We start from the raw sequence: 24,342 nt of genomic DNA on the forward strand, positions 1-24,342 counted from the left end.
TATAGTCTCTTTATCTTTTGTCTCCCCTCTCTCTCTCTCTCTATCTCTCTATCTCTCTCTATCATACCAGTTCATTTGCACTGGAAACATTTGCATTGCCAAAAAGAAAAATGTGGGGGGGGGAAAAAAACAAAAGAAACCCAGAATAAGTAAAGATAACTTAGAGATAGAGACATGTAGACGGTGCAGTTAGAAATATGAATCCAAAGATCTGTGGCAACATTTAAATAAATGCATTTACATGTTTGTGTTCCGTGTATATGAGATCAGCTCAGTGCAGGAACACACAGATGAATGACAGTCTTCATGGTGGTTTTATTCCACCCCACGCCCCTCTCTCTCTCTCTCTCTCTCTCTCTCTCTCTCTCTCAGTCAGTGAGCTGCTCTGCTGCCGATCACTCTTTGGTTTTCTTTCTTCTCATCTTCTTCCATTAATAATATAAGCAGTAGTCCTTTTTCTGTCATTATTGTAGATATTGCGTTTTAAAAAATGGTTTCTCTCTCTGATTTGTAAGCTGCTCACGGCAGATGGCTGCCTGGTTCTGCCCAGGGTTTCTACCTGTTTATTCTCTGGCCTGGTGCTTGCCTAGAGGGGGGGGGGTGTTGGGTCTCTGTAGATTCTAGACCTGCACCTTTTTATGAAAAGTGTCTGAAGATAACTTCTGTTGATTTGACGTTATGTGAATGAAGTGAGATAAATTGAACTCTTCTGCCTTCACGTGATAAAAAACTTAGCACATGGGTTCTTTATGGTCCCTTTTTTATAATCAGGTAATTCTTTACAAATCAGTAGGCGCTAGTACGGGAAGTATAGTCATTTCCCAACATCTATTCCAACTCAACGGTCAAATGCTTGTAGGAGTTCATCAATTTTTGGAACACATTTCTGCATCCGGTCTCCATTTGTCTTCTGGTTGCTGTATTGGATCTTCGTTCTTGGGTTAGTTTGTGTTGAATCTTCAGATTTGATGTGTCTCGCATTCGTTTTTAAATGGCTGAAACGGAAGAAGGTTTTATCAGGGGGTCAACGTTTTTTTTCAGTTGGGTTGGGTTGTTCTAGACGTTTTGGATCACTTTCAACGTTGGAAATGACCCAGAGTCTTGTTGGACTTAGTCCAGAGTCTTGTTGGACTCGGGGCGATAACAACTCTGGGTAGTTTCCAACGTAGAAAGTGATCCAAAACTTCTAGAACAACCCAACCCAACTGAAAAAAACGTTGACTACCCAACCCTACTGAAGAACCCAACCCTACTGAACAAACGTTGCACCCCTGATTGACAAGGTATTAAAGACAGATGTTATCTCCATGGCAGAGCTGTGCCTCTGTGCCAGGGACAGCCGTGGTCGGACGCATTCTATCTTCGGGTTGTCCGTCTGTCCGTTCCATTCTAGCGAACTCGATATCCCAGGAGCACCTTTTTTGAGCGTGTGTCTTCAAATTTGGCACAAACGTCCACTTTCACTCATGGTTTGAACCGAAAATAGTAAAATATCACTTTGACCTCACCAAACACCTTTTTGGGCCCAGACTCAAGGATTCATAGGCTAATTACGAGAAATGCACACAGATCTCTAATAGGAGAAAATAATGAACCGATGAGATTTTGGACAGAAAAGGACGTAAACTGCAACCTGACCGGTTAGCAGAGGCATACGGCAATGAGGTGGTAATTAAAGTTTACTTACAGCTTCGATTGCTGCTATTTTGTGAAAGTATTCAATATTTTTTTTGCCATGAATTATACTGTTGGCAGGATGTAAAATGCCGGTGGAACAGCATTTAGATCTTCACGGGTCAATAAAACTCCCCCTGAAACCCAGTGTAAAGAAGTCCTTGTTGGTTAGTAGCCCTTTTTAAAAAAAACGGGAAGTGTGATGTCCCATTTTGTACTTTGGGTGGAACCTTCTAGCTGGATAACCTGGCGTACAGGTCCTACCTCACTTTGCAGACATAAAGCGGTGTGTGTGTCCTGACCCTGGGTTTAATCTAATCTGGGCTGCTGTAGAGTCCTCGTCGAGCTGATGTGTGACACTCTTCTGAATCGGCCACTGTGAGCTGGAGATCGCATCAGAACTTTTGCATCCAGATGCACACCTCATGGCTGAATATAAGGCTCTCTTTGTGTCCTGTGGCTGGTTCTGTAGGTGGCAACCTTTTCTCCTGCTGCTGATTAATGGAAAAAAAAGGAAAAAAAACATCACTTGAACACACGAAATGCATCGAAGTGTGTGTGTGCCACGGGGTATTTCCAAGTTGCATGTTAAGTGAAAATATATATACTGGATTTTGTCGTTTTTTGAGTTGTCTTTCAAAGCAGCACCCAAAAGCTGCTCTATTAACTGCAGGCTTGTTTGCTTTTAAATCATTCATGAGGTGTGTGTGTGTGTGTGTGTGTGTGTGTGTGTGTGTGTGTGTGTGTGTGTGTGTGTGTGTGTGTGTGTGTGTGTGTGTGTGTGTGTGTGTGTGTGTGTGTGTGTGTGTGTGTGTGTGTGTGTGTGTGTGTGTGTGTGTGTGTGTGTGTGTGTGAAATCTCAGCCGTAAGCATTCCCAGAGTAGTTTTTTACAAATGGAAAACTGAGAGAGCCAACAGTGACACGGTGAACATTACCCGTCATCCAGTTACACTGCGAGAGCTGCTGCCAGACTTCCAGTATATGAGCGTGTGTCGGTGATATCAGTTCATGCTGTACTGCTACTGTACAGATTACCCAGCATGAACCGCTGACCCACAAACACTCCAACAACCCGGAGACGCTACAGGTGAATGGGGTTAAAAATGTAATAAAGAATCTCCATAAAACTTCCCCAGCTGATAAATTGGATTAATAGAAGCATTTTTGTTTTGCAAGTTTTCTAAAAAAAAGTATGGTGAAATATGCAAACGAGGCGTATATGTTATTAAATATGTGCTACATTTCCAGAACAGAAATCTGAACATTGGATAAAGCCAGGTTATAAACTCTTTATTCAATTTGTTGATAGTTGTTAGAGTCGAGCGTTTTTACACGGGGGGGGAAATCAGAAAGTACTGGCAACAGCTGTAAGAAATCCAATTTCTACATGTTTTTATAAATAAAATGTTCTATAATTCAGCCCATGAATGATGTATGAACAAACCCCTCTGTAAAAACCTTCCGAATATAGATGGGAATGAAACTGGAAAGTTTGGTGTATGTAAGTGCTACTGAAATGGAGATTTTTGGCTCAGACTCTGAGAAAATATCCTTATATACATTTTGAAGACACCACAGGCAAAAAGGGTAAAAATGATCCGATGGGTACAATCATGAAACTTACCCACTTGATTACTTGCATTGATACAATCATTTTTGCTCCCATTAATCTTGTTTGTTTTATATAAGCGTGTTGTCGTTTGACCAGCTGGTAATCTCGTTCAGCTGCTTTGAAAGATTTCATTCACCTTGGCGGCTGAAGGTGAAAGCAGTTAAGATGTTGATTTATAGCCAGCTTTCATGGGAGGGTCAGGCCTAATGGTATTAAAGGAAGGAATGCCAATTTCACATCTTCACACGGGATGATGGAAGGTCAATTATTCTGAAGGAAGGTCAATGACGGACTTAACGGGCCAGCGCCCCCTCGTGGCCACCAGACCCGCTTACCGACTGAGAGTTGACATGATGGATGGACTCCGCATCCGTAATATCCACCTGAAGGAACACAGATTTCAAGTAGCAAAGCAAAAGCAACCTTCTGTAGAAAGTTTGAACATCTGCAGCTCCATGACAACTGAGCAAACTCACTCTGCCGATGAAGACTGTGATGTGGTCAAGCAAGATCGACCATTTGACCCTTTTAAACTGGGATGTCTTGGATTTTTTTTTTTTAAACTCTGCATGGATCATTACAGCGACCAGTAGGTGAAAGTAGCAACTTTTTTTAAATGAAATATTTGCAAAATTTGAACATCAGAAGTTACACGACAACTGAGAAACCTCACTCTGCCGATGAAGACTGTGATGTGGTCGAAAAAGCTCCACGGCTGCCGTTTCCAACGTCAAGAATGAATTGTCAAGCGTAACTTTTAAGTCAGCGCGGGACACGCGAAAATCCATCTTGTGAGGCTTCAAGTAATCGTTTGTGTCCGACAAGCCAAAGCACGAAACAATCGGCATCCTGGGAGGAGCTACTGAAGACGTTAGCGTAGATGCTGCTATAGCATCAGTAACATCAGAACTGGAAAGTAATTCGTCATTTGAAAGAAAAAGCCAAAACGGCGCTGAAAATATGCTTCTGCTCTTCACCCGACTGTCGTAGGCAAGAGTTTAATCGATTGGTAAATAGACTTGTGCTTGTATAGCGCTTATCTAGCCCAAGGACACCTCAACATGGACTAACAGAGCGGGGGGGATCAAACCGCCTATCCTCTGATTGGACCCAGTCTATCACTGAGCCACAGATGGTGCATCCAATCACAGCCAAATGTTCAGTATCCACATTGCACTTGCAGTTGATTCTGTGTATCAAACCCTCCGCTGGGTCAGATTAGCAAACAAATGGTTGTCATCAACCCCAAAAGAATTCAGATTTTCTTCTCCTATATTGCTGGTATTTCATTTGGCTCGAGCTGCAGTTGAAATGCTATCTGTTGGTAAAATGAATAGTTCCTCTTTATTTTTGTAGAGTCTCATGACTCAGACTTACTGGCAGCGGCCTATTTTGTGATCCGACACGGTGACACAATGTTCATGCGAAATCGAGCGAGTTATCTGTTCGTACTTCCTTCATATCTGATATGACGTGAATGCAGGGTTAAAAAGATAAAAGCTGGCGCAATCATGCAGCTGGCACTTCATTTGTGATAAACCCCCCCAGCTTAGTACTAAACCGACCCAATCAGGATAAGAGCAGGGACCTCCGTCGGGGCAAAGCGTCTTCGGAAAATTTTGCCCTAAGACTGATGCCAAGTGTACTGATCCGTTGGTTCCAGATAGTTTCATGAATGCCAAGATGCATCCTGGTATGACAGTCTCGATACATATCTAAGTGTGTGTGTGTGTGTAAACCAGGGTGAACCCATTCACCTGCATGGCATTCAGTACTGGAATGCAGAAAAGCCCCCCAAAAAATACAGAGAATGAAGAGCGACTGTTGACTCTCGTTAGATAAGACTGAAAGCTATGCACCTCTCTCTGTTTTTCTTTAACTTTCACACTTCCTGTTATCTCTCTTTGTGCCTCTTTTCTCTCTGTGTTACATTTGATGTTTCCGTCGCTCATCCTGTGCTGTTTGCAATCTTGCTCAATTTCGGTTTTACTGCATCTGTCACATATAAAGCTATCTTTATCGGCGTGTGACTCTCTGTTCTTAATCGCTTTTTTTTTTTTTTTTTTTTTTTTTTTTTTTTTTTTTAGTAACCCATCTGTAGCTGCATACCCCTCCCCTTTTATCTTTTTTTAACTCCCCTGTTCTGAGTTAACTTTTAACAGCCCTCTCTTTCACCCTCTTTTACTCCGTCCCCTCTGCCCCTTATCTATTTCTCCCTCTTGTTTATGTTACCTTTTCTCTACTTGTTCCTCTCTTCATGTCTTTTCTCTCACCCAATGATACGCACAATAAAGTCCCTCTCTTTCTGTTTCTCTGAAGAGGCAGAGTATAAGACGAGTTTGGAGAAGCAGGTACAAGAGGAAAAGAAAGATGCAAGAATGGCAGGAGGAAATAAAATAAATGGAAAAATAAGGACGTGGATCAAAAGAGGAACGGCAGATGAAAGAGGTGGAGGAGGAGAAGAGGGAGTAAGTTGAAGAGCAGGAAAAAGGGAGGAAGAAAAAATGAGGGGAGAGGAAAAGATGGGGATAGATGATGAACTAAATTCCAAGAAGAACTATAAAAAGATGAAAGAAGATATCACAATACTGCTTAACAAGAATGTATGAAATTATCGTAAATGGTACGCTACCCTCAAATGGCCTCATCGTGGCAAAAATCAATAAGCAGTAAGCGCTGTTTTACACAAGGACATGCTTCAATCAATATCAGATCAAACAACTGATAGTTACTACCCTAGTACACTCTGGCCAACGTTGACTCATGTTTTTTATGGTAGCCCTGATGATTGAGGCTTGATGGCTGACTGTGGGAGGAGTTTTGGTCTTTGTGGTCGGCGGCGGTGGCAGGACTTGCGTAATCTGTTTGATAATTTTGAAATATTGCGTGCAAAAGTCCACCATATTCCAGTTTCCCTTCCTCTCTCTCAAACACACACACGCATTGAGCAAAGTGGCGCTGTGTCCTTGTCTCTGTAATTATCCCAGTCCCTAGTCCAAATGTATTTATTGAAAAATGATAAATGTAATTATTTCCAAAATTCACAGCAACAAAATATCCTCCTACAATGCATATTTATTGGCATTTTACCTTTCAAGACATTTTTACAGAAGTCATTAACTGTTTACTCTCCTGCACACAGCTGTATTAATTAACAGGGCTTTCCAGCAGCAATCTAACAGCACCATAAGTTGCTTTTATACATATAACCACAATAAAAATAAATCAGTCGTAGGCTATTTTTGATCTGCGGCAACGTTGCAATGAAGCACAGCGAAAAAACAAGAGAGAGTGACTGAATATAGCACAAAGTTCATAGCCGGCGTTGAATAATTAAATATTGCCTTGTTATTGTGGACATTCGATGCCCGTTATCGCGGCCAACCAATATCGTGTTGAACGCTTATCTCATCATATCGCTGGAGCCTAGTTGGAGGAGTAAAATATCAGCTCTGATTTCTCAAAGAGAGGAAGGAGGATGAGGAGACGGAGTGAAAGAAATGTGGGGCAGAGGAGGAAGAGGAGGAGGAGGAGGAGGGAGGAGAAGAGTGGAATTAAAAGGTGGTCAGCCCAGTGGAAATGTACAAGGTCTTAGAATAGGAGAGTGTGTTATGTAAGTTGTTAGAAAATGTGTGTGTGTGTGTAATACTGGCTGGGTTCTGAAGTCACTACATGAGTCTCAGCCCAACACACACACATACATACATACATACATACATACATACATACATACATACATACATACATACATACATACATACATACATACATCAACACCAGACAATGAGTTTCTATGTTTTGTAGCAAGCTTTTGGCCTGCGCTTTAATTCGTCCCACAAGTCATTGCAATTCCCACGGCCTGTCTTGCTCTCTGGAGGTTGTTTTCCAGGCAACCGTGGAACTGTAACATATCCTGCTCGTATCATTGCTCGCTGATGACTGTGAGGAATTTCACCGCCCTTCATAACGCCAAACAACTCTCGAAATGCGAATCTGCAAATTCCCCTTTCCGACAATCGACCTTTTAAAACAGTACGGTGACCTCTTCTACTTTGTGTCTTCTGATGGAACTTCTCTGGGTGAGGAAACATCCAAGAAGCATCAAAATCTGCAGTTCTTTTGGTTATCTGATCACCGAAACCTCTTTCGAATACTGTGTTCACACTACAAGTGTCCTAGCGTGACAACGTTTTCTACCATTGTCTCTGCTCAAGCTCTTATTGACGTAGTTAGGCCGTTAAATAGCGCTGGTAATTGGCTAAAAGCATTTTTTTGATGGAAAAGAAGAAGGTGAAAGCAAAACGTATGATTTGTTGATGCTTCAACGCATCATTGGCGCGTCCTTCACACAGCGACAAGTGTGAGTACATTTTTGTCAGCAATGTAAAAAAGGATCGCAACCACATCACCCAGATTAATGTTTTTCTAGCCCCATGTCCAATTGGATTTAGCTGTAAATAAAACACTTTAAACAAGACGTTAATTATTATACATGTATCATCATCATGCTTATCCTCTAGCAAAATATGATGGCATATTAAGCATTGAGAGGGTGTTGAGAGGAAGTAAATGAATGTTAGGCTGTACAGTTTTCCTCTGAAGAACTGTATTTGCATTTATCCAAAACAAATTGGTAATACAAAAAGCAGAAATGCAAAGCAGAGGACTTTAATGTTGTAAAGCACTACCAGAGAGTACTTGTGTAACACGATTGTTACACAAAAGCTTTTGTGAACTCAACGAGGTTAAAGGGGTGTCCAGAAACACAGAGTAGCAAAACAAACATCTATTTCTATTAACACACACACACACACACACGGATGACTTCTTCCATAATTGATGTTAATGTGCATCAGTATTGATTGTGGATCTCATTAACTCACCATCCACATCTGAAACTCACCTCTCGTTTCCTCTTGCGCAGGAACAAAGATATTGCTATGCGTTGTAGATTGCAGAATATGCCAAATAATGCACAATAATAAGAGCTCAGTGTGAAAATAAGGCTCAAGTCGTGGAGATGATTGTCTAATGTTCAGGCATCTTTTCCTTCACTTGATTGTTTCATTGGAGCTAAATGGATTAGAGGTCACATTGTGCCCGATGTAACCAAGCCTGTGGATGTCTCATTTGATACAGTTCACCCATACTTTATGTAGTAGTTTTTATAGTGAGTTAAAAGCTTCCATGGAGTGCCACAAGGCCTAGTTGTGGGTCCTCTACTTTTCAAACTTGAATCTGTTATATTAATGAGTCATCATCTACACGGATAAAGATCATTTTTCTTTGTTTTGATTATTGTTTATTTGCTGATGACACCCGACTCTATATTGTTTTCAGTAAATAAATTAGTTTTGTTTCCTGTGCCAAAATGAACCAAAACCAGGCAGTTAAACTAATATTAATGCTTGTCTGACAATATAATCTATATTAATTCACCATCAATTTATTCAAGTGTTTCTATTATAAACAGCCTCAATTATCCCATTCTCTCTGTGGTCAAAGAGCATTAGCCAGCGTAGCAGGATTTCATTAATTGTAGCTGGTTTTGTTATTCACATCAAAATGCCAGTCTGCCTCTTTAGTGGAAGTAATATCACTCATGGCCATTACTATCTACTGCTGGAGTTGGCCACAGACATAATGGAGTCCATTGTATCTCAAACAGGAAATACACACACACACACACACACACACACACACACAGACACACAGCGAGTGCTTTCAGTTTCCTCAGTGTTATTAATTAACTGTCTAGGAAATTAGTCATGAAAACAAATGTGTGTGAGTATGTGCGTTTGTGAAATCATTAACTAGTTTTAAACATACTTGCATGCACTATAGATAGATGGTGGACACATTTTTCTTCTTTGTGCAGATAAAACAAGCTGATCTTACTTGAAATATTTCCTAACTGAAAGACGCATGTCATCCTAATGATGCAATTCATCTCTTTTAGTTAGTTAATTGTTAGGTAAAACTATATTCTTTGTCTAGAATATGTTCATGGTGAAAACATTTTGGGAAACAAATAATTGAAAATAAAATAAGCAACAGAAAAAAAAACATACGGATTCATCTAAAATGTAGTATTGTCCTCGATCCTGCCTTGCTTAAATATCTTGCAAATAGTCTGGGAATAGATGAATGAGAGAGACAAAGAGAGAGAAGCTGATGCTATAGCAGTCTGGCAGATGGAAATAGATAAAGACATGACATTTTCCACAATGACAGACATCTGCTGACTACTAAGTATGTCTGTCTCCTCCTCTGACTCCCTCTCTCCCTCCCTATTGCACACATACAAGACTGACTCAATCCCTTAAATGGACATTTCAGGTGTTCTTGTTTTGCTTTCGATTAACTCTAGCTTTCATTCGAGGCAGATACATTGAACTCATCATTCCACCACCACACTGAGCGCACTGGGTGGAGCTAAATGACTTGATAACAACATCAAAATCAACGAAAACAAACTACATTGCATTTAACAAGGATGAAAATCGAGAGTTTATGTGTAGGTGGAGGCCTTGTCATGTATAACATTGTGCTTTTTTTTGGATCTAACAATTACATTGTTGCATCATGTTGCTAAGTTGCGCTGTTTGTAACGTTGTTATGTTAAATTGTTACGTTACATTGATACGTTGCGATTTACAAAAACCATGATCATTTTACTGATCTTAAACCAGTTGCTTGTTGCCCAAACCCAACCAATTGTTTCACAACGTGTAATTGTGCATTTCTGCAAGCGTGATGCAAGGTTCATAGGAAATGCATTCATGGGATGTATTTTTGGTACACATTTGTTGGCATTCAACGTTTACAGTGTTTTGCAGAAACGCACTATGCCAATATTTTTTCTGGCAACCCCATCTGGCACTTTATTTTGACTGCTATTCAGTATGAATGTGTTGACAAAGTCAACGCAGTCCAGATCCAGTCCTTCCATTTTTTTTATCTTTCACAATAAAAGCCCTAGACATAAACACTATTTGTTTAGCAGCGGTAACTCAAATTCACTCTTAGCATTTTTCTAAAAGCAAACTCAATAAAATAGCTTACAGCAGCTAAGGATATACAACAGTTTACCTCAGAAAGACTGCCAGACGCTGTTGAAGCATTTCAACAATTGCAAAATTCTTATTGCTGCTTATGAATAGTTAAATGTGAAAAATTCACAGGAGAGTATTAAACATTTTCATGGGGGTTTTTCATCAAAACCCCGTTGTATCAGTTGAAGATGAACAGCTAAATCTGTTTTTGTATTGAAATTTACCATCACGAGAGGCTATGTACTTGTTGAAGTAACAAGTATCGCACCAGTTAAGCCAAGAGTGTGGCGTTGCGGTTAGATAATGATATCTTAACGGTTCCAACAAACAGTTGACACGATTCAGTGAAGACTAATTTGTGTGTGTGTGTGTGTGTGTGTGTGTGTGTGTGGGGGGGGGTTGTTGGGGGGGGTTGTTTCCACTGGCACGCTCAAACCGCAGCAGTATAAGTTCAAAGAAGCCGAGCAACAACTTGAACCCAGAGTCCTCCAGGCTACGTGGTAACGGGTTACATGAAAAATGTAAAAAGTGATCATGTTAATGAAAGACATTATCCATGAATCCACTGAGGCAGCTTGGGAGCAATTGAAAGGTATTAATAATAATTAGAATTAATGAATTATTGAAGAAAAAAAGCTCTTGTAATGTTCTTGGAAGTCATGAAGGTCAGCATAATGCTCCCTTTGTCTCTACTGCCACATCAGCTGATCGGTCTGGAGATATTGTTTGTGCAACAGACTTGTATTCGGGGCAGAAATTTCCCCTATAACTATAACATCAAAAGTTTGATTCCCATTACAACTAAAATTGTATTTTGTATCTACTGGAGTACAGTTGACTAAATATTGAAGATGTCCCTGATCTCTGAATATGGTGTCAGTAAAATACGAGTAGAAAGTAATACGTTTCAAAAGCTTTCAGGGCATATGAATGCCTGGAATGTCATGTCGTCTTTCCACTCCCCTTTCATCAGGTGGTTCTATTTAGACTATTAAGCGTTCCACGTATAGACGACAGTATTTAAAGGCTGCCGTCGGTGGTTTCATTTCCGTTCCAATTCTCACAATATCTTTTCTTTCTCTGTCTCCTGTTTCTACAGAATGGCTCAAAAAGAGAAACTTCAGTGCCTGAAGGATTTCCACAAGGACACTCTGAAGCCGTCTCCAGGTAAAAGCCCCGGAACTCGGCCCGAAGACGAGGCCGAGGGCAAACATCCACAGCGGGAGAAGTGGGCCAGCAAGTTGGACTTTGTTCTGTCCGTTGCTGGCGGCTTTGTTGGTTTAGGGAACGTCTGGCGTTTCCCGTACCTCTGCTATAAGAATGGTGGAGGTAAGGCTTTTGAAATATCTCACCTATTCATAGGGTTTATTTGCTTATCTTGCTTTTCCACATTCATAATGACTATGTTTTCACTCCACCCAGGTGCATTTCTCATCCCCTACTTCATTTTCCTGTTTGGCGGAGGTCTGCCGGTCTTCTTCCTGGAGGTTTCCCTGGGTCAGTTCACCTCTGAGGGGGGCATCACCTGCTGGGAGAAGCTCTGCCCCATCTTTACTGGTATGTCCCCAATTCATTGGATTGATAGTTGGTATAGGACATAGTGTCGGTCTTTACATGAACGGGAGCAGCAAAAACAATGGGGGTGGTGGACGGATGGTGCTTTCACCCTCATCAACAGTGTCCCAGGTGTGTCTCGTCTCATGGGGGAATCACACAAGTTTAAAAAAAAAAAAAAAAAATACAAAACATCTTGCAGATTCATGGAAATTTGAGTTTTGTTGAGGTTTTTGTATTTTAGGAACCTTGAGTTTATAACAATGTATCAAATGGTGATGCTTTTGTCCTAGCAGAGCTATACATAGCATTAGTGCTATATTCACATGTGTTTGTTTGTGCCCACCCCAGGGCAGACGAAACAATCTAGTATTGAAGTTTTATCCTTAAACTTTGTTCAGAGTTTAGTTTTTTGGTAAAACAATTTACCTTACTTTGTCTACTCATTAGGGTGTTTTAAAATCCCGCAACATATCCTAATGCAACAGTTAGTATCGTACCTTAAAACAAGTTATTTTTGTATTTTTCACGCATTTTCTTCCGAATGTCCCTCTACATTAGCGACCGGTACAGCAGTTACATCACGAATGAAGTAAACGTTGTCTTCTGGTTTCACATGGGACACGAACAATGGTCTCCTTGGTGAAGGTCTGGTGATCTGTCCGCCCCCCCACCTCCTCCCTACACCCATTTATATTGATCAAGTACAAATATATTACATGTCTTTATATAAACCTATAATGTAGGTTATAGCCCCGCCCATAAGTCGAACTAAAGCCCCACCCACTGCCCCGCCCCACTGATGAGCACACAGCACTGTTATCACCGGCCCTTTTTTTTTTTTTTTTTTTTTTTTTTTTTTTTTCCTGCCCAACTACTGGGCTTACATTTTTCCAGACCTCTGTTGTTTTTCACAGAGGAATGGCTGTGCAACATAAGGCTGAGTCACACCAGACTCTCCTCCAATCAGACCGCTGAGACTTTACCCTGCAACCGTTACCAGGCAACCAGGCACTGCACTGGTACACCGACACACACTGGGGCCCTGTATTCAGCGTTAACCTTCTCCAGCTCTCACCTCCTCTCCCGTGAAAAACCTTCTCTCTTCTGAGAAAGCCCTGATGTGTTTCATGATTTTGCTTCTGGCATCGGAGTGAATCACCATGTTGTTGTTGTTGTTGTTGTTTTTTCTGTGTTGCCCAGCCAGACCTTTTTATTTCTCTTTCATTTCTTCCATATATCCTTCCTTTCCTTCTCTCCTTCTTTATTTCCCTCGTCGATTCTTCTCACCTCCCCCTCTCCTCCTGTTCGCTACCGGCTGATTAAGGTTAACGCTTTCATCACTGTCCATTCTGCTCTGGGTTGATATTTTCGTTCAGTTTTTTTGATTTTTCAGTATTTACACTGACGACGGGTCTCGAGCAAGCATGCGTAAGCCTCCCCTCTAACCTTACGCCTTGTTTGTAAATTTAGTTTGGTCATTTTATCGTCGTAACCGTTTCATTATCTTCATTTAATTATTTACCGTTGACGCTGTTCTTGCTATCACATTCACTTTCTTCCTTTCAGACACATTATCCCCCCGCCGTCTCACACACACACACACACACACACACACACGCCCGAGACGGCGTACAGAGTGTCCCAAATCACACGTTGCTACGGCAACAGAGCGGCAACACATCAGAGAGATGAAGAGAGAGAGAGATGGAGAGAGCGAGGGAGGAAGAAAAGAAGCAGATCAGCCAGAGGAGATGTGAGATGGATAGATAAAGGTGGAGAGAATTACAGGTAGAGAGAGAAAGAGAAAGAAGATTAATGGAAGAGAGGAGAAACTGAGAGGCAAAAGAGGGAGGAAGAAAGGAAGGGAGGCCAAGGGGGAAAAATGGAGATATAATGGAGGGAAGACAAACAGAAGGAAAAAGAGAGAGACAGAGAAAGGGAGTCGGACTGAAAAAGGGAGAGAGAGAGAATAAGACCAGGTAGATAGAGGAGATGAAAAATGGAGAGTCCTTTCTATACTTCCTTGTGAACATGATTTGGAGACTGTACAGTCTAATGTAGCATTTTTGGATTTGATCCGAGAAAGAGAATGGAGACATGAGGTTCCAGACATCTGAATTGTTGCCCACGGCTCTGATTTTTTTTTTTTCTTCATGTATTTGAAATGGTCTCCTGTTGTGTTCATAGAAAAACCACAGAGCAACAATCAGAGCTTCTGCTGTCCGTTCCAACCCACTCCAAAGAGAAGAAAGACGGCTGAGATCAGTGCAGATAAATAAGTTGCTTCACATCAACCGGCAGGAATAAAATCTCTCAAATCGTTTTTTCTTTGATCGACATGGAAAGTTAATTGCTCTCAGACAGAAAGTGATACACACACAGTACAGACACTGTACACCAGTCATTAATGAAAGTAGTGGCTAACACAACATGAACACGAGGTCAGACTGATTCATCGAGGAAAAAACTAAATGCAGTCCAATTATCAGCCGACGTGTAATTAGCCCAAAGCTGGGACCATGAATTAAATGTACTAACAACAAACACTGAATACCCCCCCACACACACACACACACACACACACACACACACACACACACACACACACGCACACATAACAACTGTTTCCACCAACACACTTGATCCGTCCAGGAAGGAGCACATATTGAATGACTTAAGAATGTAGCCTATAATAAGAGTCGCGTCGCTCGGCAACGTCCAAAATCACGCTCTTGACAAAACAGAAACATTAATCAAAAAACTTGAAGCTCGTCCTGCTTCTTTGCACTTTGAAAAACATGGAGAAGAAATGCTAAATTTGGATAAGATGGATGGATGGAAAGCTGATGAAGTGGATGATAAAATAATTGGTACTTCTCCAATCAAAGCACATTGTTTTAATATGTTTTATTTCATTCTAATGAGGGACTGATTCAGAATCCTTCAATACTGAACTCTGTGTGACTGAACCATTTGATTATATAAACTGAAACCGACTCGGTCCATCTTTACATGCTCGTCAATAATTAGCTAAACAATCATAATGTGTGTCTTCGCCATTACCAAATCATGCTTGATATTTATGTATAAAAAAAATGTACAACTAAGGTAAATTCTTGGTTTTGGGTTTCCAAGTGTAGCACCGATTCCCTAGTTGATTTAATATCTGAAATATATATTCCATGAGTGGGGGAAAAAAGTAATTGTTTACAACGTTTACTGAGGGAATAAATCAAGAGAGAAGTAGAGTCATTTTCTCATAGACTTCTATACAACCAGAGGAGTCGCCCCCTGATGGACAGTAGAGAGAATGCAAGTTTTAAGAAACTTCAGCAAAACTGGATGTTGCCCAATTGTTCATACCTAAAAGAAATGTCAAAATGTAAGATAATCGTACGAGCCACAAACCGAATCTGTTCGTAAGAAAGGTTCTTTCTTTAGGCCAATTATCACCGACGGTAATTTCCTCAGTCTTGCTCCTCCAAAGATCCTTTACTCTCCCAGATTCCTCTGTAGGAGTGGGAAGTGAACCTATACGTTGAAAAAAGGATCAGTCGTGAATGTAAACAGAGCGAGCGAGGTCAGCCGAGGTCAGCAGATGAGCACAAGAAATGACATCATGGAGGAGGACGCGTCTGTTTGTTTGATCAGCACTGTCCCATGTGATCCGGGCAAGTGTGTGTGTGTGTGTGTAAGTGTGTTTAATGATGTAGATGCTTGGAAGCTGCTAATTAGCGGAGTGATTAAAAGGACATGATGCGATGGTGAAATAGTTCACACATTCACTCAAACACACACACACACACACACACACACACACACACACACACACACACACACACACACACACACACACACACACACACACACTAAAATTCATGCACACACACACACACACACACACACAGATGGCCAATGACGTTGAAGGACATTAATTTGGATGAGTGGCCTCTGTCGGCGGTGTGTGCTGACTGATAGTACACAACCACACACACACACACATGTAAATTCTACTAATATACTTATTAGGACCCTCAGAGACCACAATCATGACTTAACCTCCGACCTACAACCTAATCCATGTTCGAATCTTGACCACACACACACACACACACACACACACACACACACACACACACAGCCTTGATCCTGTGTTATCCGACACGTCAAACAAACAAAATTTAAGAGCAGGGTGAAGCTGTTAAAGGTTAAAAAAATAAAAAACATATCGCTGTAGACCTTGAGTTAAAGGCCAAATGCACTAGATAAAAACTGACATTTGAGATTTTCTTATTTAATTGCGTAAACCTTCTTTGTTATGGCTGCACCATTGCATCAGAGTTACGTCATTTCAAACGCATTTCCATGTGATTTAGCCTGAGGGACAGTATTTTATATAATACAGTTCTGGGCTTTAACAAACGTGGCTCTGACAGCATCAAAGAGGAGGACCAAAATGCAGAGAAAAAAGCATAATCCTGCTAATTTCTCGAGGAAAATGTAGAAACAAACGTGCTTATAGTCAGCGTTACTCATTCACAGTGAAGATACACAATCGTACCTTTCATCCACCCAATCACATCTGGGTCGGCTCTCTTTTTATGAAATGTGACACTTGTTAATTCATTACCCCACGCTTCTGATACATCCTGTTTTCTGGCTGATGAAATTCCACTAAAAACGTTCGAAATGGAAAACCAAAGGGACTAATATGTAAAAAGTTGTAGCTCTATTTAAGGAGGTTGACAAAGTTGTTCAGCATTCATTCACATGGGGACAAAGGGAAATGTCAGTGTCTTCTGTTTGGGCCAAGTTAAAGCTCTAGTTGTTTGGTTTTTTTATGCCTTTTGGAGACATTTTGAAGAAATTTGGGTTGACAGACGGACGGACAACTCGAACACACTGATTGAAGGAATTTCTTCAACTTTGGCACAAACGTCCACCTGGACTCTATGATGCATTGTACAGATTTTGGAGGTCAACGATCAGTCCCATTTGGTGTGAAATCTAGGGGATCGCCTAGAGCGAAGTCTTTCCAATTCGGCAAAAACGGCTACCTGCACTCAAATTATAACCAATTAGAATTCAGTAGTCAAATCACATTACGACAATTTCACGAAAATGTTCATTAAAGTACAAAGTGACATTTTGGACACACATGGATGGTGGATGGCATGACTGGTTGACGGAGGATTACAACCGCAAGGCTGTAATTTTCAGATTCAGTTTAGGCCATTATTTACTTCTATAAAAAATGTCTGTCGCTATCTATCCGTCACATTGGCAATTCCACCGGACTATTGGCGTCTTCTTGTATCGTCTGACCTCTCCTCTCTCTCTCCTCTCTCTCTCCAGGTATTGGTTACGCCTCCATTGTGATCGTGTCCCTGCTGAATATCTACTACATTGTCATCCTGGCTTGGGGCCTCTACTACCTGTTCCAGGTAAGTTTGGAAACAAATTTGAAAAAAAAAAAAAAAATCGCTGATGGCAATAAAATGAATCTCTTTCATATCCTTTTCTCTCTCTGCCATCATAAATGACTTAAATTGTATAAATAAACAGGGATCCTTATCAGGGCAGTGTAACTTCTGATACTTAAACCTCCATGTACTGTCTAGCTGGAATGTCAGTGCTGTAGAAACACGTAAATTATAAAGGTTATGAATAGTTGATAAAAGGTAAATCATAATTGCTTGCCAACGTTGGTTTATATAAAAGCTTCTTTTAAATTTGCTGGCAGAGGATGCATCATTGATTTGGAGGATTGATGATGGAATTCAACATGTTAAACAAATGAATCATCTTTTGATCCAATGAAGAATGAAGTGTTGGCATTGCTAAAACAACCAGAGGATTCCTGCTTTTTTTTTTTTTAAAGCTCTCCATTGTTGGGAAACATAAATCAAGTCCAATACAACATCAGTTTCACATTTTCTTCAAAAGCAAATACAGCGAACCAGACTTTCCAAGAGTTTATCAGTTCCCAGTTGGCCCATCCAGTGTCCCAAATGCCCACTGCGCAGTAGAATGAAGATCAATGGTGTCATCATCTCTCTCTGTCTCACTTGAAAAAGCGAGCGAGTGAGCGGACATAATGCATGTGTAGGTGTTTGTTTGTGTATCAGGTCAAAGCAAACCGAATTCAAATCCATAACTCCACAGGTTATCTAGCACGCTCAAAAAAAGTGTACGTGTGTGTAATAGGTTAAAGAAATATATCTTCAGTCTGCCTACAGTAGAATGCAAAATGGGTTTGTTTTTTATTATAGTTTATGATGTTGCATTTGTGAGGGGCAATGAATCAATAGAACAGAGCAATTTAAACATCATGTAAATGTAATAACTGAGTTGTAAAACAAAAACATCTTAAGTAGTGAAAAGAGACAATTGATAATTTTTCTGTATTTGAGCTTAAGTATGACCTTTAGTACAGTGAGGGGATTTCTTTCGGCAACATTGAAACAAAGAGTAGTGTTAGTATTAATGTTGTTGGGGCATGTCCCAAAGCTGAGTTGTCCTCTCACGTAACTCCTGTTTTTTCTTTACTTGTTCCAGTGTTTTCAACCGGAGCTGCCCTGGGCCAAGTGCAATCAGCCCTGGAACACCGATCGCTGCATCGAGGACACCCACCGCAAGAACAAATCCCTCTGGCTGGCTGCCAACGCCACCAACTTCACCTCCCCCGTCACCGAGTTCTGGGAGTGAGTACGCATAAGAGCCAACGTACATGCTCACCTGCATAACGGCGCAACATTTGTATGCCATGTCATGGGCTTTGTTACGTTTGATCAAGTTGTAGTCTCGCATAGCAATAGAAGTCTGGCTCTATGCATTATCATTCGGGTATAGGGGGGGGGAATGCTCCGGCTTGGTTGTTTATCTTTAAACCAAACCCAATTGTCTTGGGTCGTACTAAGCACAGGATGTAGTGATGGTGCCATTGCAAAATAGATGACAGAAGGGAGGGGGGGGATGCCTCAGGAGATGCATCCAAATCACATAAGGGAGATACGCAACAGTCTACATCCATGAGTCAGACTAGTTAAATGGATACTTAACCCACAAAATGGCCATTTGTATATCAATTCTCACCAATGTGTTACCTAGTTTTTCTTGCATGCCTCCATGGTGAACCAAAAAATGGCCGAAAACCAGGTAAAACCTTGATGAATTGAAGTAAATGGAGGCCAGGTGTAACACTTCCCTCTACATGCACGGACTCAAAGATGGTAGTGGTGGAAGTGTTTTTGAATGGTGCGACTTTGGATGTTTGGGAAGTAGTTTACTTCCCAAACATCCAATTACATCCATTTACTTCAATTCATCAAGGCTTTTCTCCATTTTTGGATTGTCTGTTCATCGACAAAGCCTTCTTCTAGATTTCAAGGTAAAACACGTCGAGTAACTGATACACAAGTGGTCATTTTGTTTGGGGTATTCCTTTTAAGATGCGACGTCTTTGATAAATGTTCTTGCAAATTAGATGGTAACCAATTTGTTTTAGTCCAAGGCAGACATTAAGGAACTTTTAATTCAGAGGCTTTGTTTCGCTTTGATCTGATTGGCTGGCAGTCAGAGCGACTATAAAAGGACCTGGACACATTTGAAACACTGGCAAATCCCAAAGACTGAAGGGTTGATCGGTAGTGCCAAAGAAACGCTGTTCAACTCTCCGTAGGACACAGGATGTAGATCACACACCAGTTACTGGGGCATACACTTAAAAAGACTTCCGCCAACTTGATTGATTTGAATGTGTATATATAGTACAGCGAGTTGCACAAATGGGCACAAACACTCATAGAGCTTTCCTTTTTCTGCTGCAGACATAACGTGCTTGGCATCTCCAATGGTATCGAGGATATCGGTCCCATCAAGTGGGACCTGGCTCTGTGTTTGCTGCTCGTCTGGGTCATCTGCTTCTTCTGCATCTGGAAGGGAGTCAAGTCCACTGGCAAGGTAAATAAATGTTTCTGTCATCCTCTACAGACCTGCATTTGTTTAATTTATTATGTGTTTTACACTGTTAAACAAGAGGAACAAGAGTTTGTTTGCTGTATCACAATGAGTGCCGGGAACCATTACAGGGTGATGCTCATATGACTTTTTGTTTTTCACCGCGGTCTTACCAAGACAACAATAGGGGCTATGTTCAAACTGAGTGCAGGGAAATGCAAGTTTTTTCTGAAGGCCTTGGTTGCATGTGCTTGCAATTTTATGGCCTGAATCCATTTTTTCCCTATTTAATATATCTAAAAATGTAGTAATCTTATTTCAGCCCATACAGCACTGAATTTTAGTTGTACTGACATTTGTGTGGCAGTAGTTCTCAAGAGGAAGAACAGGACAACATCTGGTTCCACTTTGCTGTTGTAGTTCCTTCCAAACTCGGCAGCATTTCCTCAAATAAATGTATCACCTGACTTTCAGACTTTCAGACAGAATGCAAGGGTTGAATATTCTCTGATGTTTGCAAGTAAAACAATTAACAACGGGACATTGTTTTACTTGCAGTTTGAAAAACACATTTGTCAGTGCCCTTATATGGACAAACTATGTAATGTGCACACTGTTTTTAAAACCACAAACATATCTGTACTGCAATTTCCTGTTACTTGTTTCCTGATCTATACAATTGCACATGTCTAACTTTGAAAGAAACGGGCTTACATTTTTAGGATTACAATTCTGTATTTCAGTACAAATGTCTCCTTTTTTTTTTTTTTTTTTGACAGCTGTGGATGTAGCCTATTGGATGACTGCGTAAAGGGAACATTTCAGACCTTGTTCAAATATCTGTTACAGCAACAACAACAACAACACGCCCAAGACTAGAGGCAGCTCAGTCAATCCCAGACTGCTGTTTTTAAAACCTCAACACTATTTATTGATTTGGTCTGGCCTGATTTATGCTCTCTGGTTGCTCCAAGTTGTAACTCCTGTAATAAAGCCACTTCTGCAAGGCCGATGTGGTCACCGCTCTCCAATAAGGGGTGCTGATAGACTGCTATTGATTTAAGGGACAGCCTGTGGTCTGTTGTTGTCATAATCCCAAAATAACTGCTAGGAGTTCACCCATTCATCAACCAAAATCCCCTGTCATGACTCCAAATATATCAGCTTATAAACCAATAACAAATGAACAATCATGACATGGCCAAGGCGGACTGTTTTTGAAACTGATGTTCCAAAAACATACAGCCTTCCCCCTATAGAATCATACAGACTGGAGGATTTAGAGTGTTTTCATCATGTGTGACCTTGCTCTCCTGTATTGTGTTCTCCCACAGGTGGTCTACATCACAGCCACGTTCCCATTCGTCATGCTCATTGTGCTGTTGATTCGTGGCGTGACACTGCCGGGTGCTTCTGCAGGAATCAAGTTCTACCTGTACCCCGACCTCGCTCGTCTGCAGGACCCAGAGGTAGGTGCCCCCGTGATGCCTGAATGAGAAAACCCCCCAACACTGAGCTCCTGTTACAGTCCCTTGGTCTAGTCGAACATATATGCATGCATGTAAATCTAACAATCCGTTGGTAGAATATGTTGCTGTCGGCGTCTTCTAGGATATTCTAATAAAGAACATTATTGTCTTTGTCTCTGGGCAACATTAAACACGGCCAATACTGGCTGATATGTAAGAACAATTCAAACTTGCCCAATTGGAACAAAGACCTGAAAACCTGAAGACATGGTTTAGATTCATGGATCAGTGTTGAAGTACTCCAGATCTGTCTTGGTCTTGTTTGAGACCTTACTCAAGACTACTTTTTTTTTGCTGTAGCTGAGTTTATTAGCTCCAAGCTACGAAATAAGCTCCTTTTTTGCGAAAGTTCACTTAGAATTCTCTTGAAAATCAAACACACCTAGTAAGCCTCACAGACAGCCAGGCACCCTGACTTCTACGGGCTGTACGGCCAGTCTTCAACCAAGCATTATGGGACCAAGTAATAAAGCAGAGTCAGCATTTGTTCCGTTTGTCATGAAAATCAGAATTAGCTTAAATTTCCAGCCTCTCAATGTATCACGCATGCCCAGTGCTTCCCCTCAGCAGCAGGCCTCAGCCTTTCTGTCCCCCTACTTCACAGGTGTGGATTGACGCCGGCACGCAGATCTTCTTCTCCTATGCCATCTGTTTGGGCGCCATGACTTCCTTGGGGAGCTACAACAAGTACAAATACAATTGCTACAGGTGAGGCATCAGTTTTCAGTGAGGGGGTTAGCGGTAGGGGACAGAGGGGAGGGAAGGGATCCTTGTGTGTTCATTAACAAATCCTCCTCATGACATATGTGTGACATAGGGACTGTTTGCTGCTGGGAGCCCTCAACAGTGGTACCAGTTTTGTGTCTGGCTTCGCAATATTTTCCGTCCTGGGCTTCATGGCACAAGAGCAAGGGGTGGACATTGCTGATGTGGCAGAGTCAGGTACGAGGGTTCTGTAAAGGCGGCAGTGATGGTGGGCGCTGCTTCCTGGTTAACAAATGAAACAACAGTTATGACAAAGAAAAACAGCAACGAATCCCAAACGAACTCAACTTGGTATTAAATGGATTCCTTGATTAATTACAAATGACGGCATCGGAATATGGAAGTTTCCGCAATCAAACACTACTTGACAAAAGCAGAATGTGAGCAACTAAGAACATCTAATCAGTCTGTTAGGGCATCATTCGACGAAAAAGAAGTAGGATGGATCAGGGCTAAGATAGAGTTGTCGGAAAAAAGATTTTGTTTTTGAAGAGCAAGAGATGGAGACATTGAGAGACGTTAAAAGATTATCTTGAATTTACACTTAGAACTAGCTATATCATGATAAAGTGCATCCTGCGACAGTGTGCTAGGGTAAGCCTTGTGCCCCATTATGGAGAATTGTTCAATCGTTTTGGCTGTTTATGCATATGGCATACGTTTTGGCAAGGCAAGTTTTGGAAACTAAAGTCCAAACACTCAAAACCTTAGGGACAAAAATGTCACCATTGTAACCCAGTCAATAATGATACAATATTTTTTGTATTCCATTAAATCAGGCTTTCAATTTAAGTCCTTGGCTTAAAGATTGTATTTTTGACTATTTTCCAACAAATTGAGCTGTTTTATCAAGTTTGCCAAATAGAGCAAAGTCATGCTATTCCCCTGGTTTCCACTAGGGGCGTTGCTGCTATATTGTGAAGCAATGCAGTATTTGATGCAATGTAGTATAATCAATGTTGTCGCTAATCATTGATTGAAGTCCCCATTGCTGTGGTTGCTATCGATTGGAGTAAGACATTGGCATATAGTGTTATCAGTTGTTTTTACAACATTAATTTTTTCTAGAAACAGCAGCTTCATTGTTTTTGTAATTTATGTTCGGGCCCATAACAATGAAATCACTAAACCACAAAACTCCATGGTTTTAAAAAAGTGCATTCATGATCACATAAGACTAAGGGCTTTTAAAAAAAGCTTCCATGCAACAGTAAGTACCCAACATCTTTTCCATGGACTTAAAGTATTTAATCCTTTCATTACATAGTCTATTGATATATATACTTTATGTGGCTGCAAATGCAACCATTGTTTTTGTGAGTAGACAAAAATAGCCTATTCCAAGCTGAAAGTCATGCCCTGTTTTCCGATATATTCACACAAGGATTTAATTAATGCTTGTTTTTCACATCCCAGAGCGGATAAAAAAATGAATGTCGGCCTGTTCTTTAAAAATACCCTCAAAGAAAAGGTGTTTACACACCAACAGAGATCTGAAAGCTGTTGTTTGGAAAGTTTGAATCTCTTATTCTCTGGATTTGACATGTTTCTGTTACCTTAAGGTGATATATTAAGACATAAGACCTCTTGTTTGACATCAAATTAGACACAAACTTGAAACTTGTCATTTTTGCTGATTGCAATGATGTTGTTAACTTCAAGTGCTTATGTGAGACCCAGTCTTCATCTATTGCCCCAAGATCATTAAGGTTGACAAAGTAAATTTAAAACCTCAAACACTTTCCATGCTGCCAGCCCAGTCGATACGAATATTGGACAATTCTGTAGTCTCCAATTTAAATCCAGTGCCAAATGAGTTTTTTTAGCAGAATTATCCAATATCAACGTTGTGTTTGGCGAGTGGGTTGATGCTCCACAGGTTACCAAAGAATAGAAGTGTATATCAGACGAAATAGACGTAGCAACATGGAACGAGTGTGTCCATGTGCATTGACATAAATGAAAACATAGGATTTGATATGTAGTATTGTATGTTTTGTACAGTCAAGTAATGATTAATCACACTGCTTGATGTGGATTTCATGATTTAAGATACTTGATCCTGCTAGCATTTCCCCTCTCAGAGAATGGAAGTTGGTACTATTTTTCGAGTCAACGCGGTGTTTGGTTGGATGCCTTGTCATATTTTGCAACAAAAAACGGAACATATTTTCATATCTTGCCATCAGC

The 24,342-nt window shown here is 40.8% G+C and overlaps 1 protein-coding gene across 1 annotated transcript in view; it reads left to right on the forward strand.

Moving 5' to 3' along the window:
* The window catches only part of slc6a6b (solute carrier family 6 member 6b), a 37,447-nt gene that overhangs the window by 1,102 nt on the left and 12,003 nt on the right, over positions 1-24,342 (forward strand). The window contains exons 2-9 of the mRNA XM_054616973.1: positions 11,442-11,671; positions 11,765-11,899; positions 17,255-17,343; positions 18,458-18,603; positions 19,729-19,861; positions 21,193-21,327; positions 21,992-22,095; positions 22,205-22,329. Of these exons, the coding sequence (XP_054472948.1) occupies positions 11,443-11,671; positions 11,765-11,899; positions 17,255-17,343; positions 18,458-18,603; positions 19,729-19,861; positions 21,193-21,327; positions 21,992-22,095; positions 22,205-22,329 (1,096 nt within the window). The 5' untranslated portion in view covers position 11,442. The remainder of the gene's footprint in view (positions 1-11,441; positions 11,672-11,764; positions 11,900-17,254; positions 17,344-18,457; positions 18,604-19,728; positions 19,862-21,192; positions 21,328-21,991; positions 22,096-22,204; positions 22,330-24,342) is intronic.

This window comes from Anoplopoma fimbria, chromosome 17, assembly GCF_027596085.1.
Source record: "Anoplopoma fimbria isolate UVic2021 breed Golden Eagle Sablefish chromosome 17, Afim_UVic_2022, whole genome shotgun sequence".
NCBI lineage: Eukaryota > Metazoa > Chordata > Actinopteri > Perciformes > Anoplopomatidae > Anoplopoma > Anoplopoma fimbria.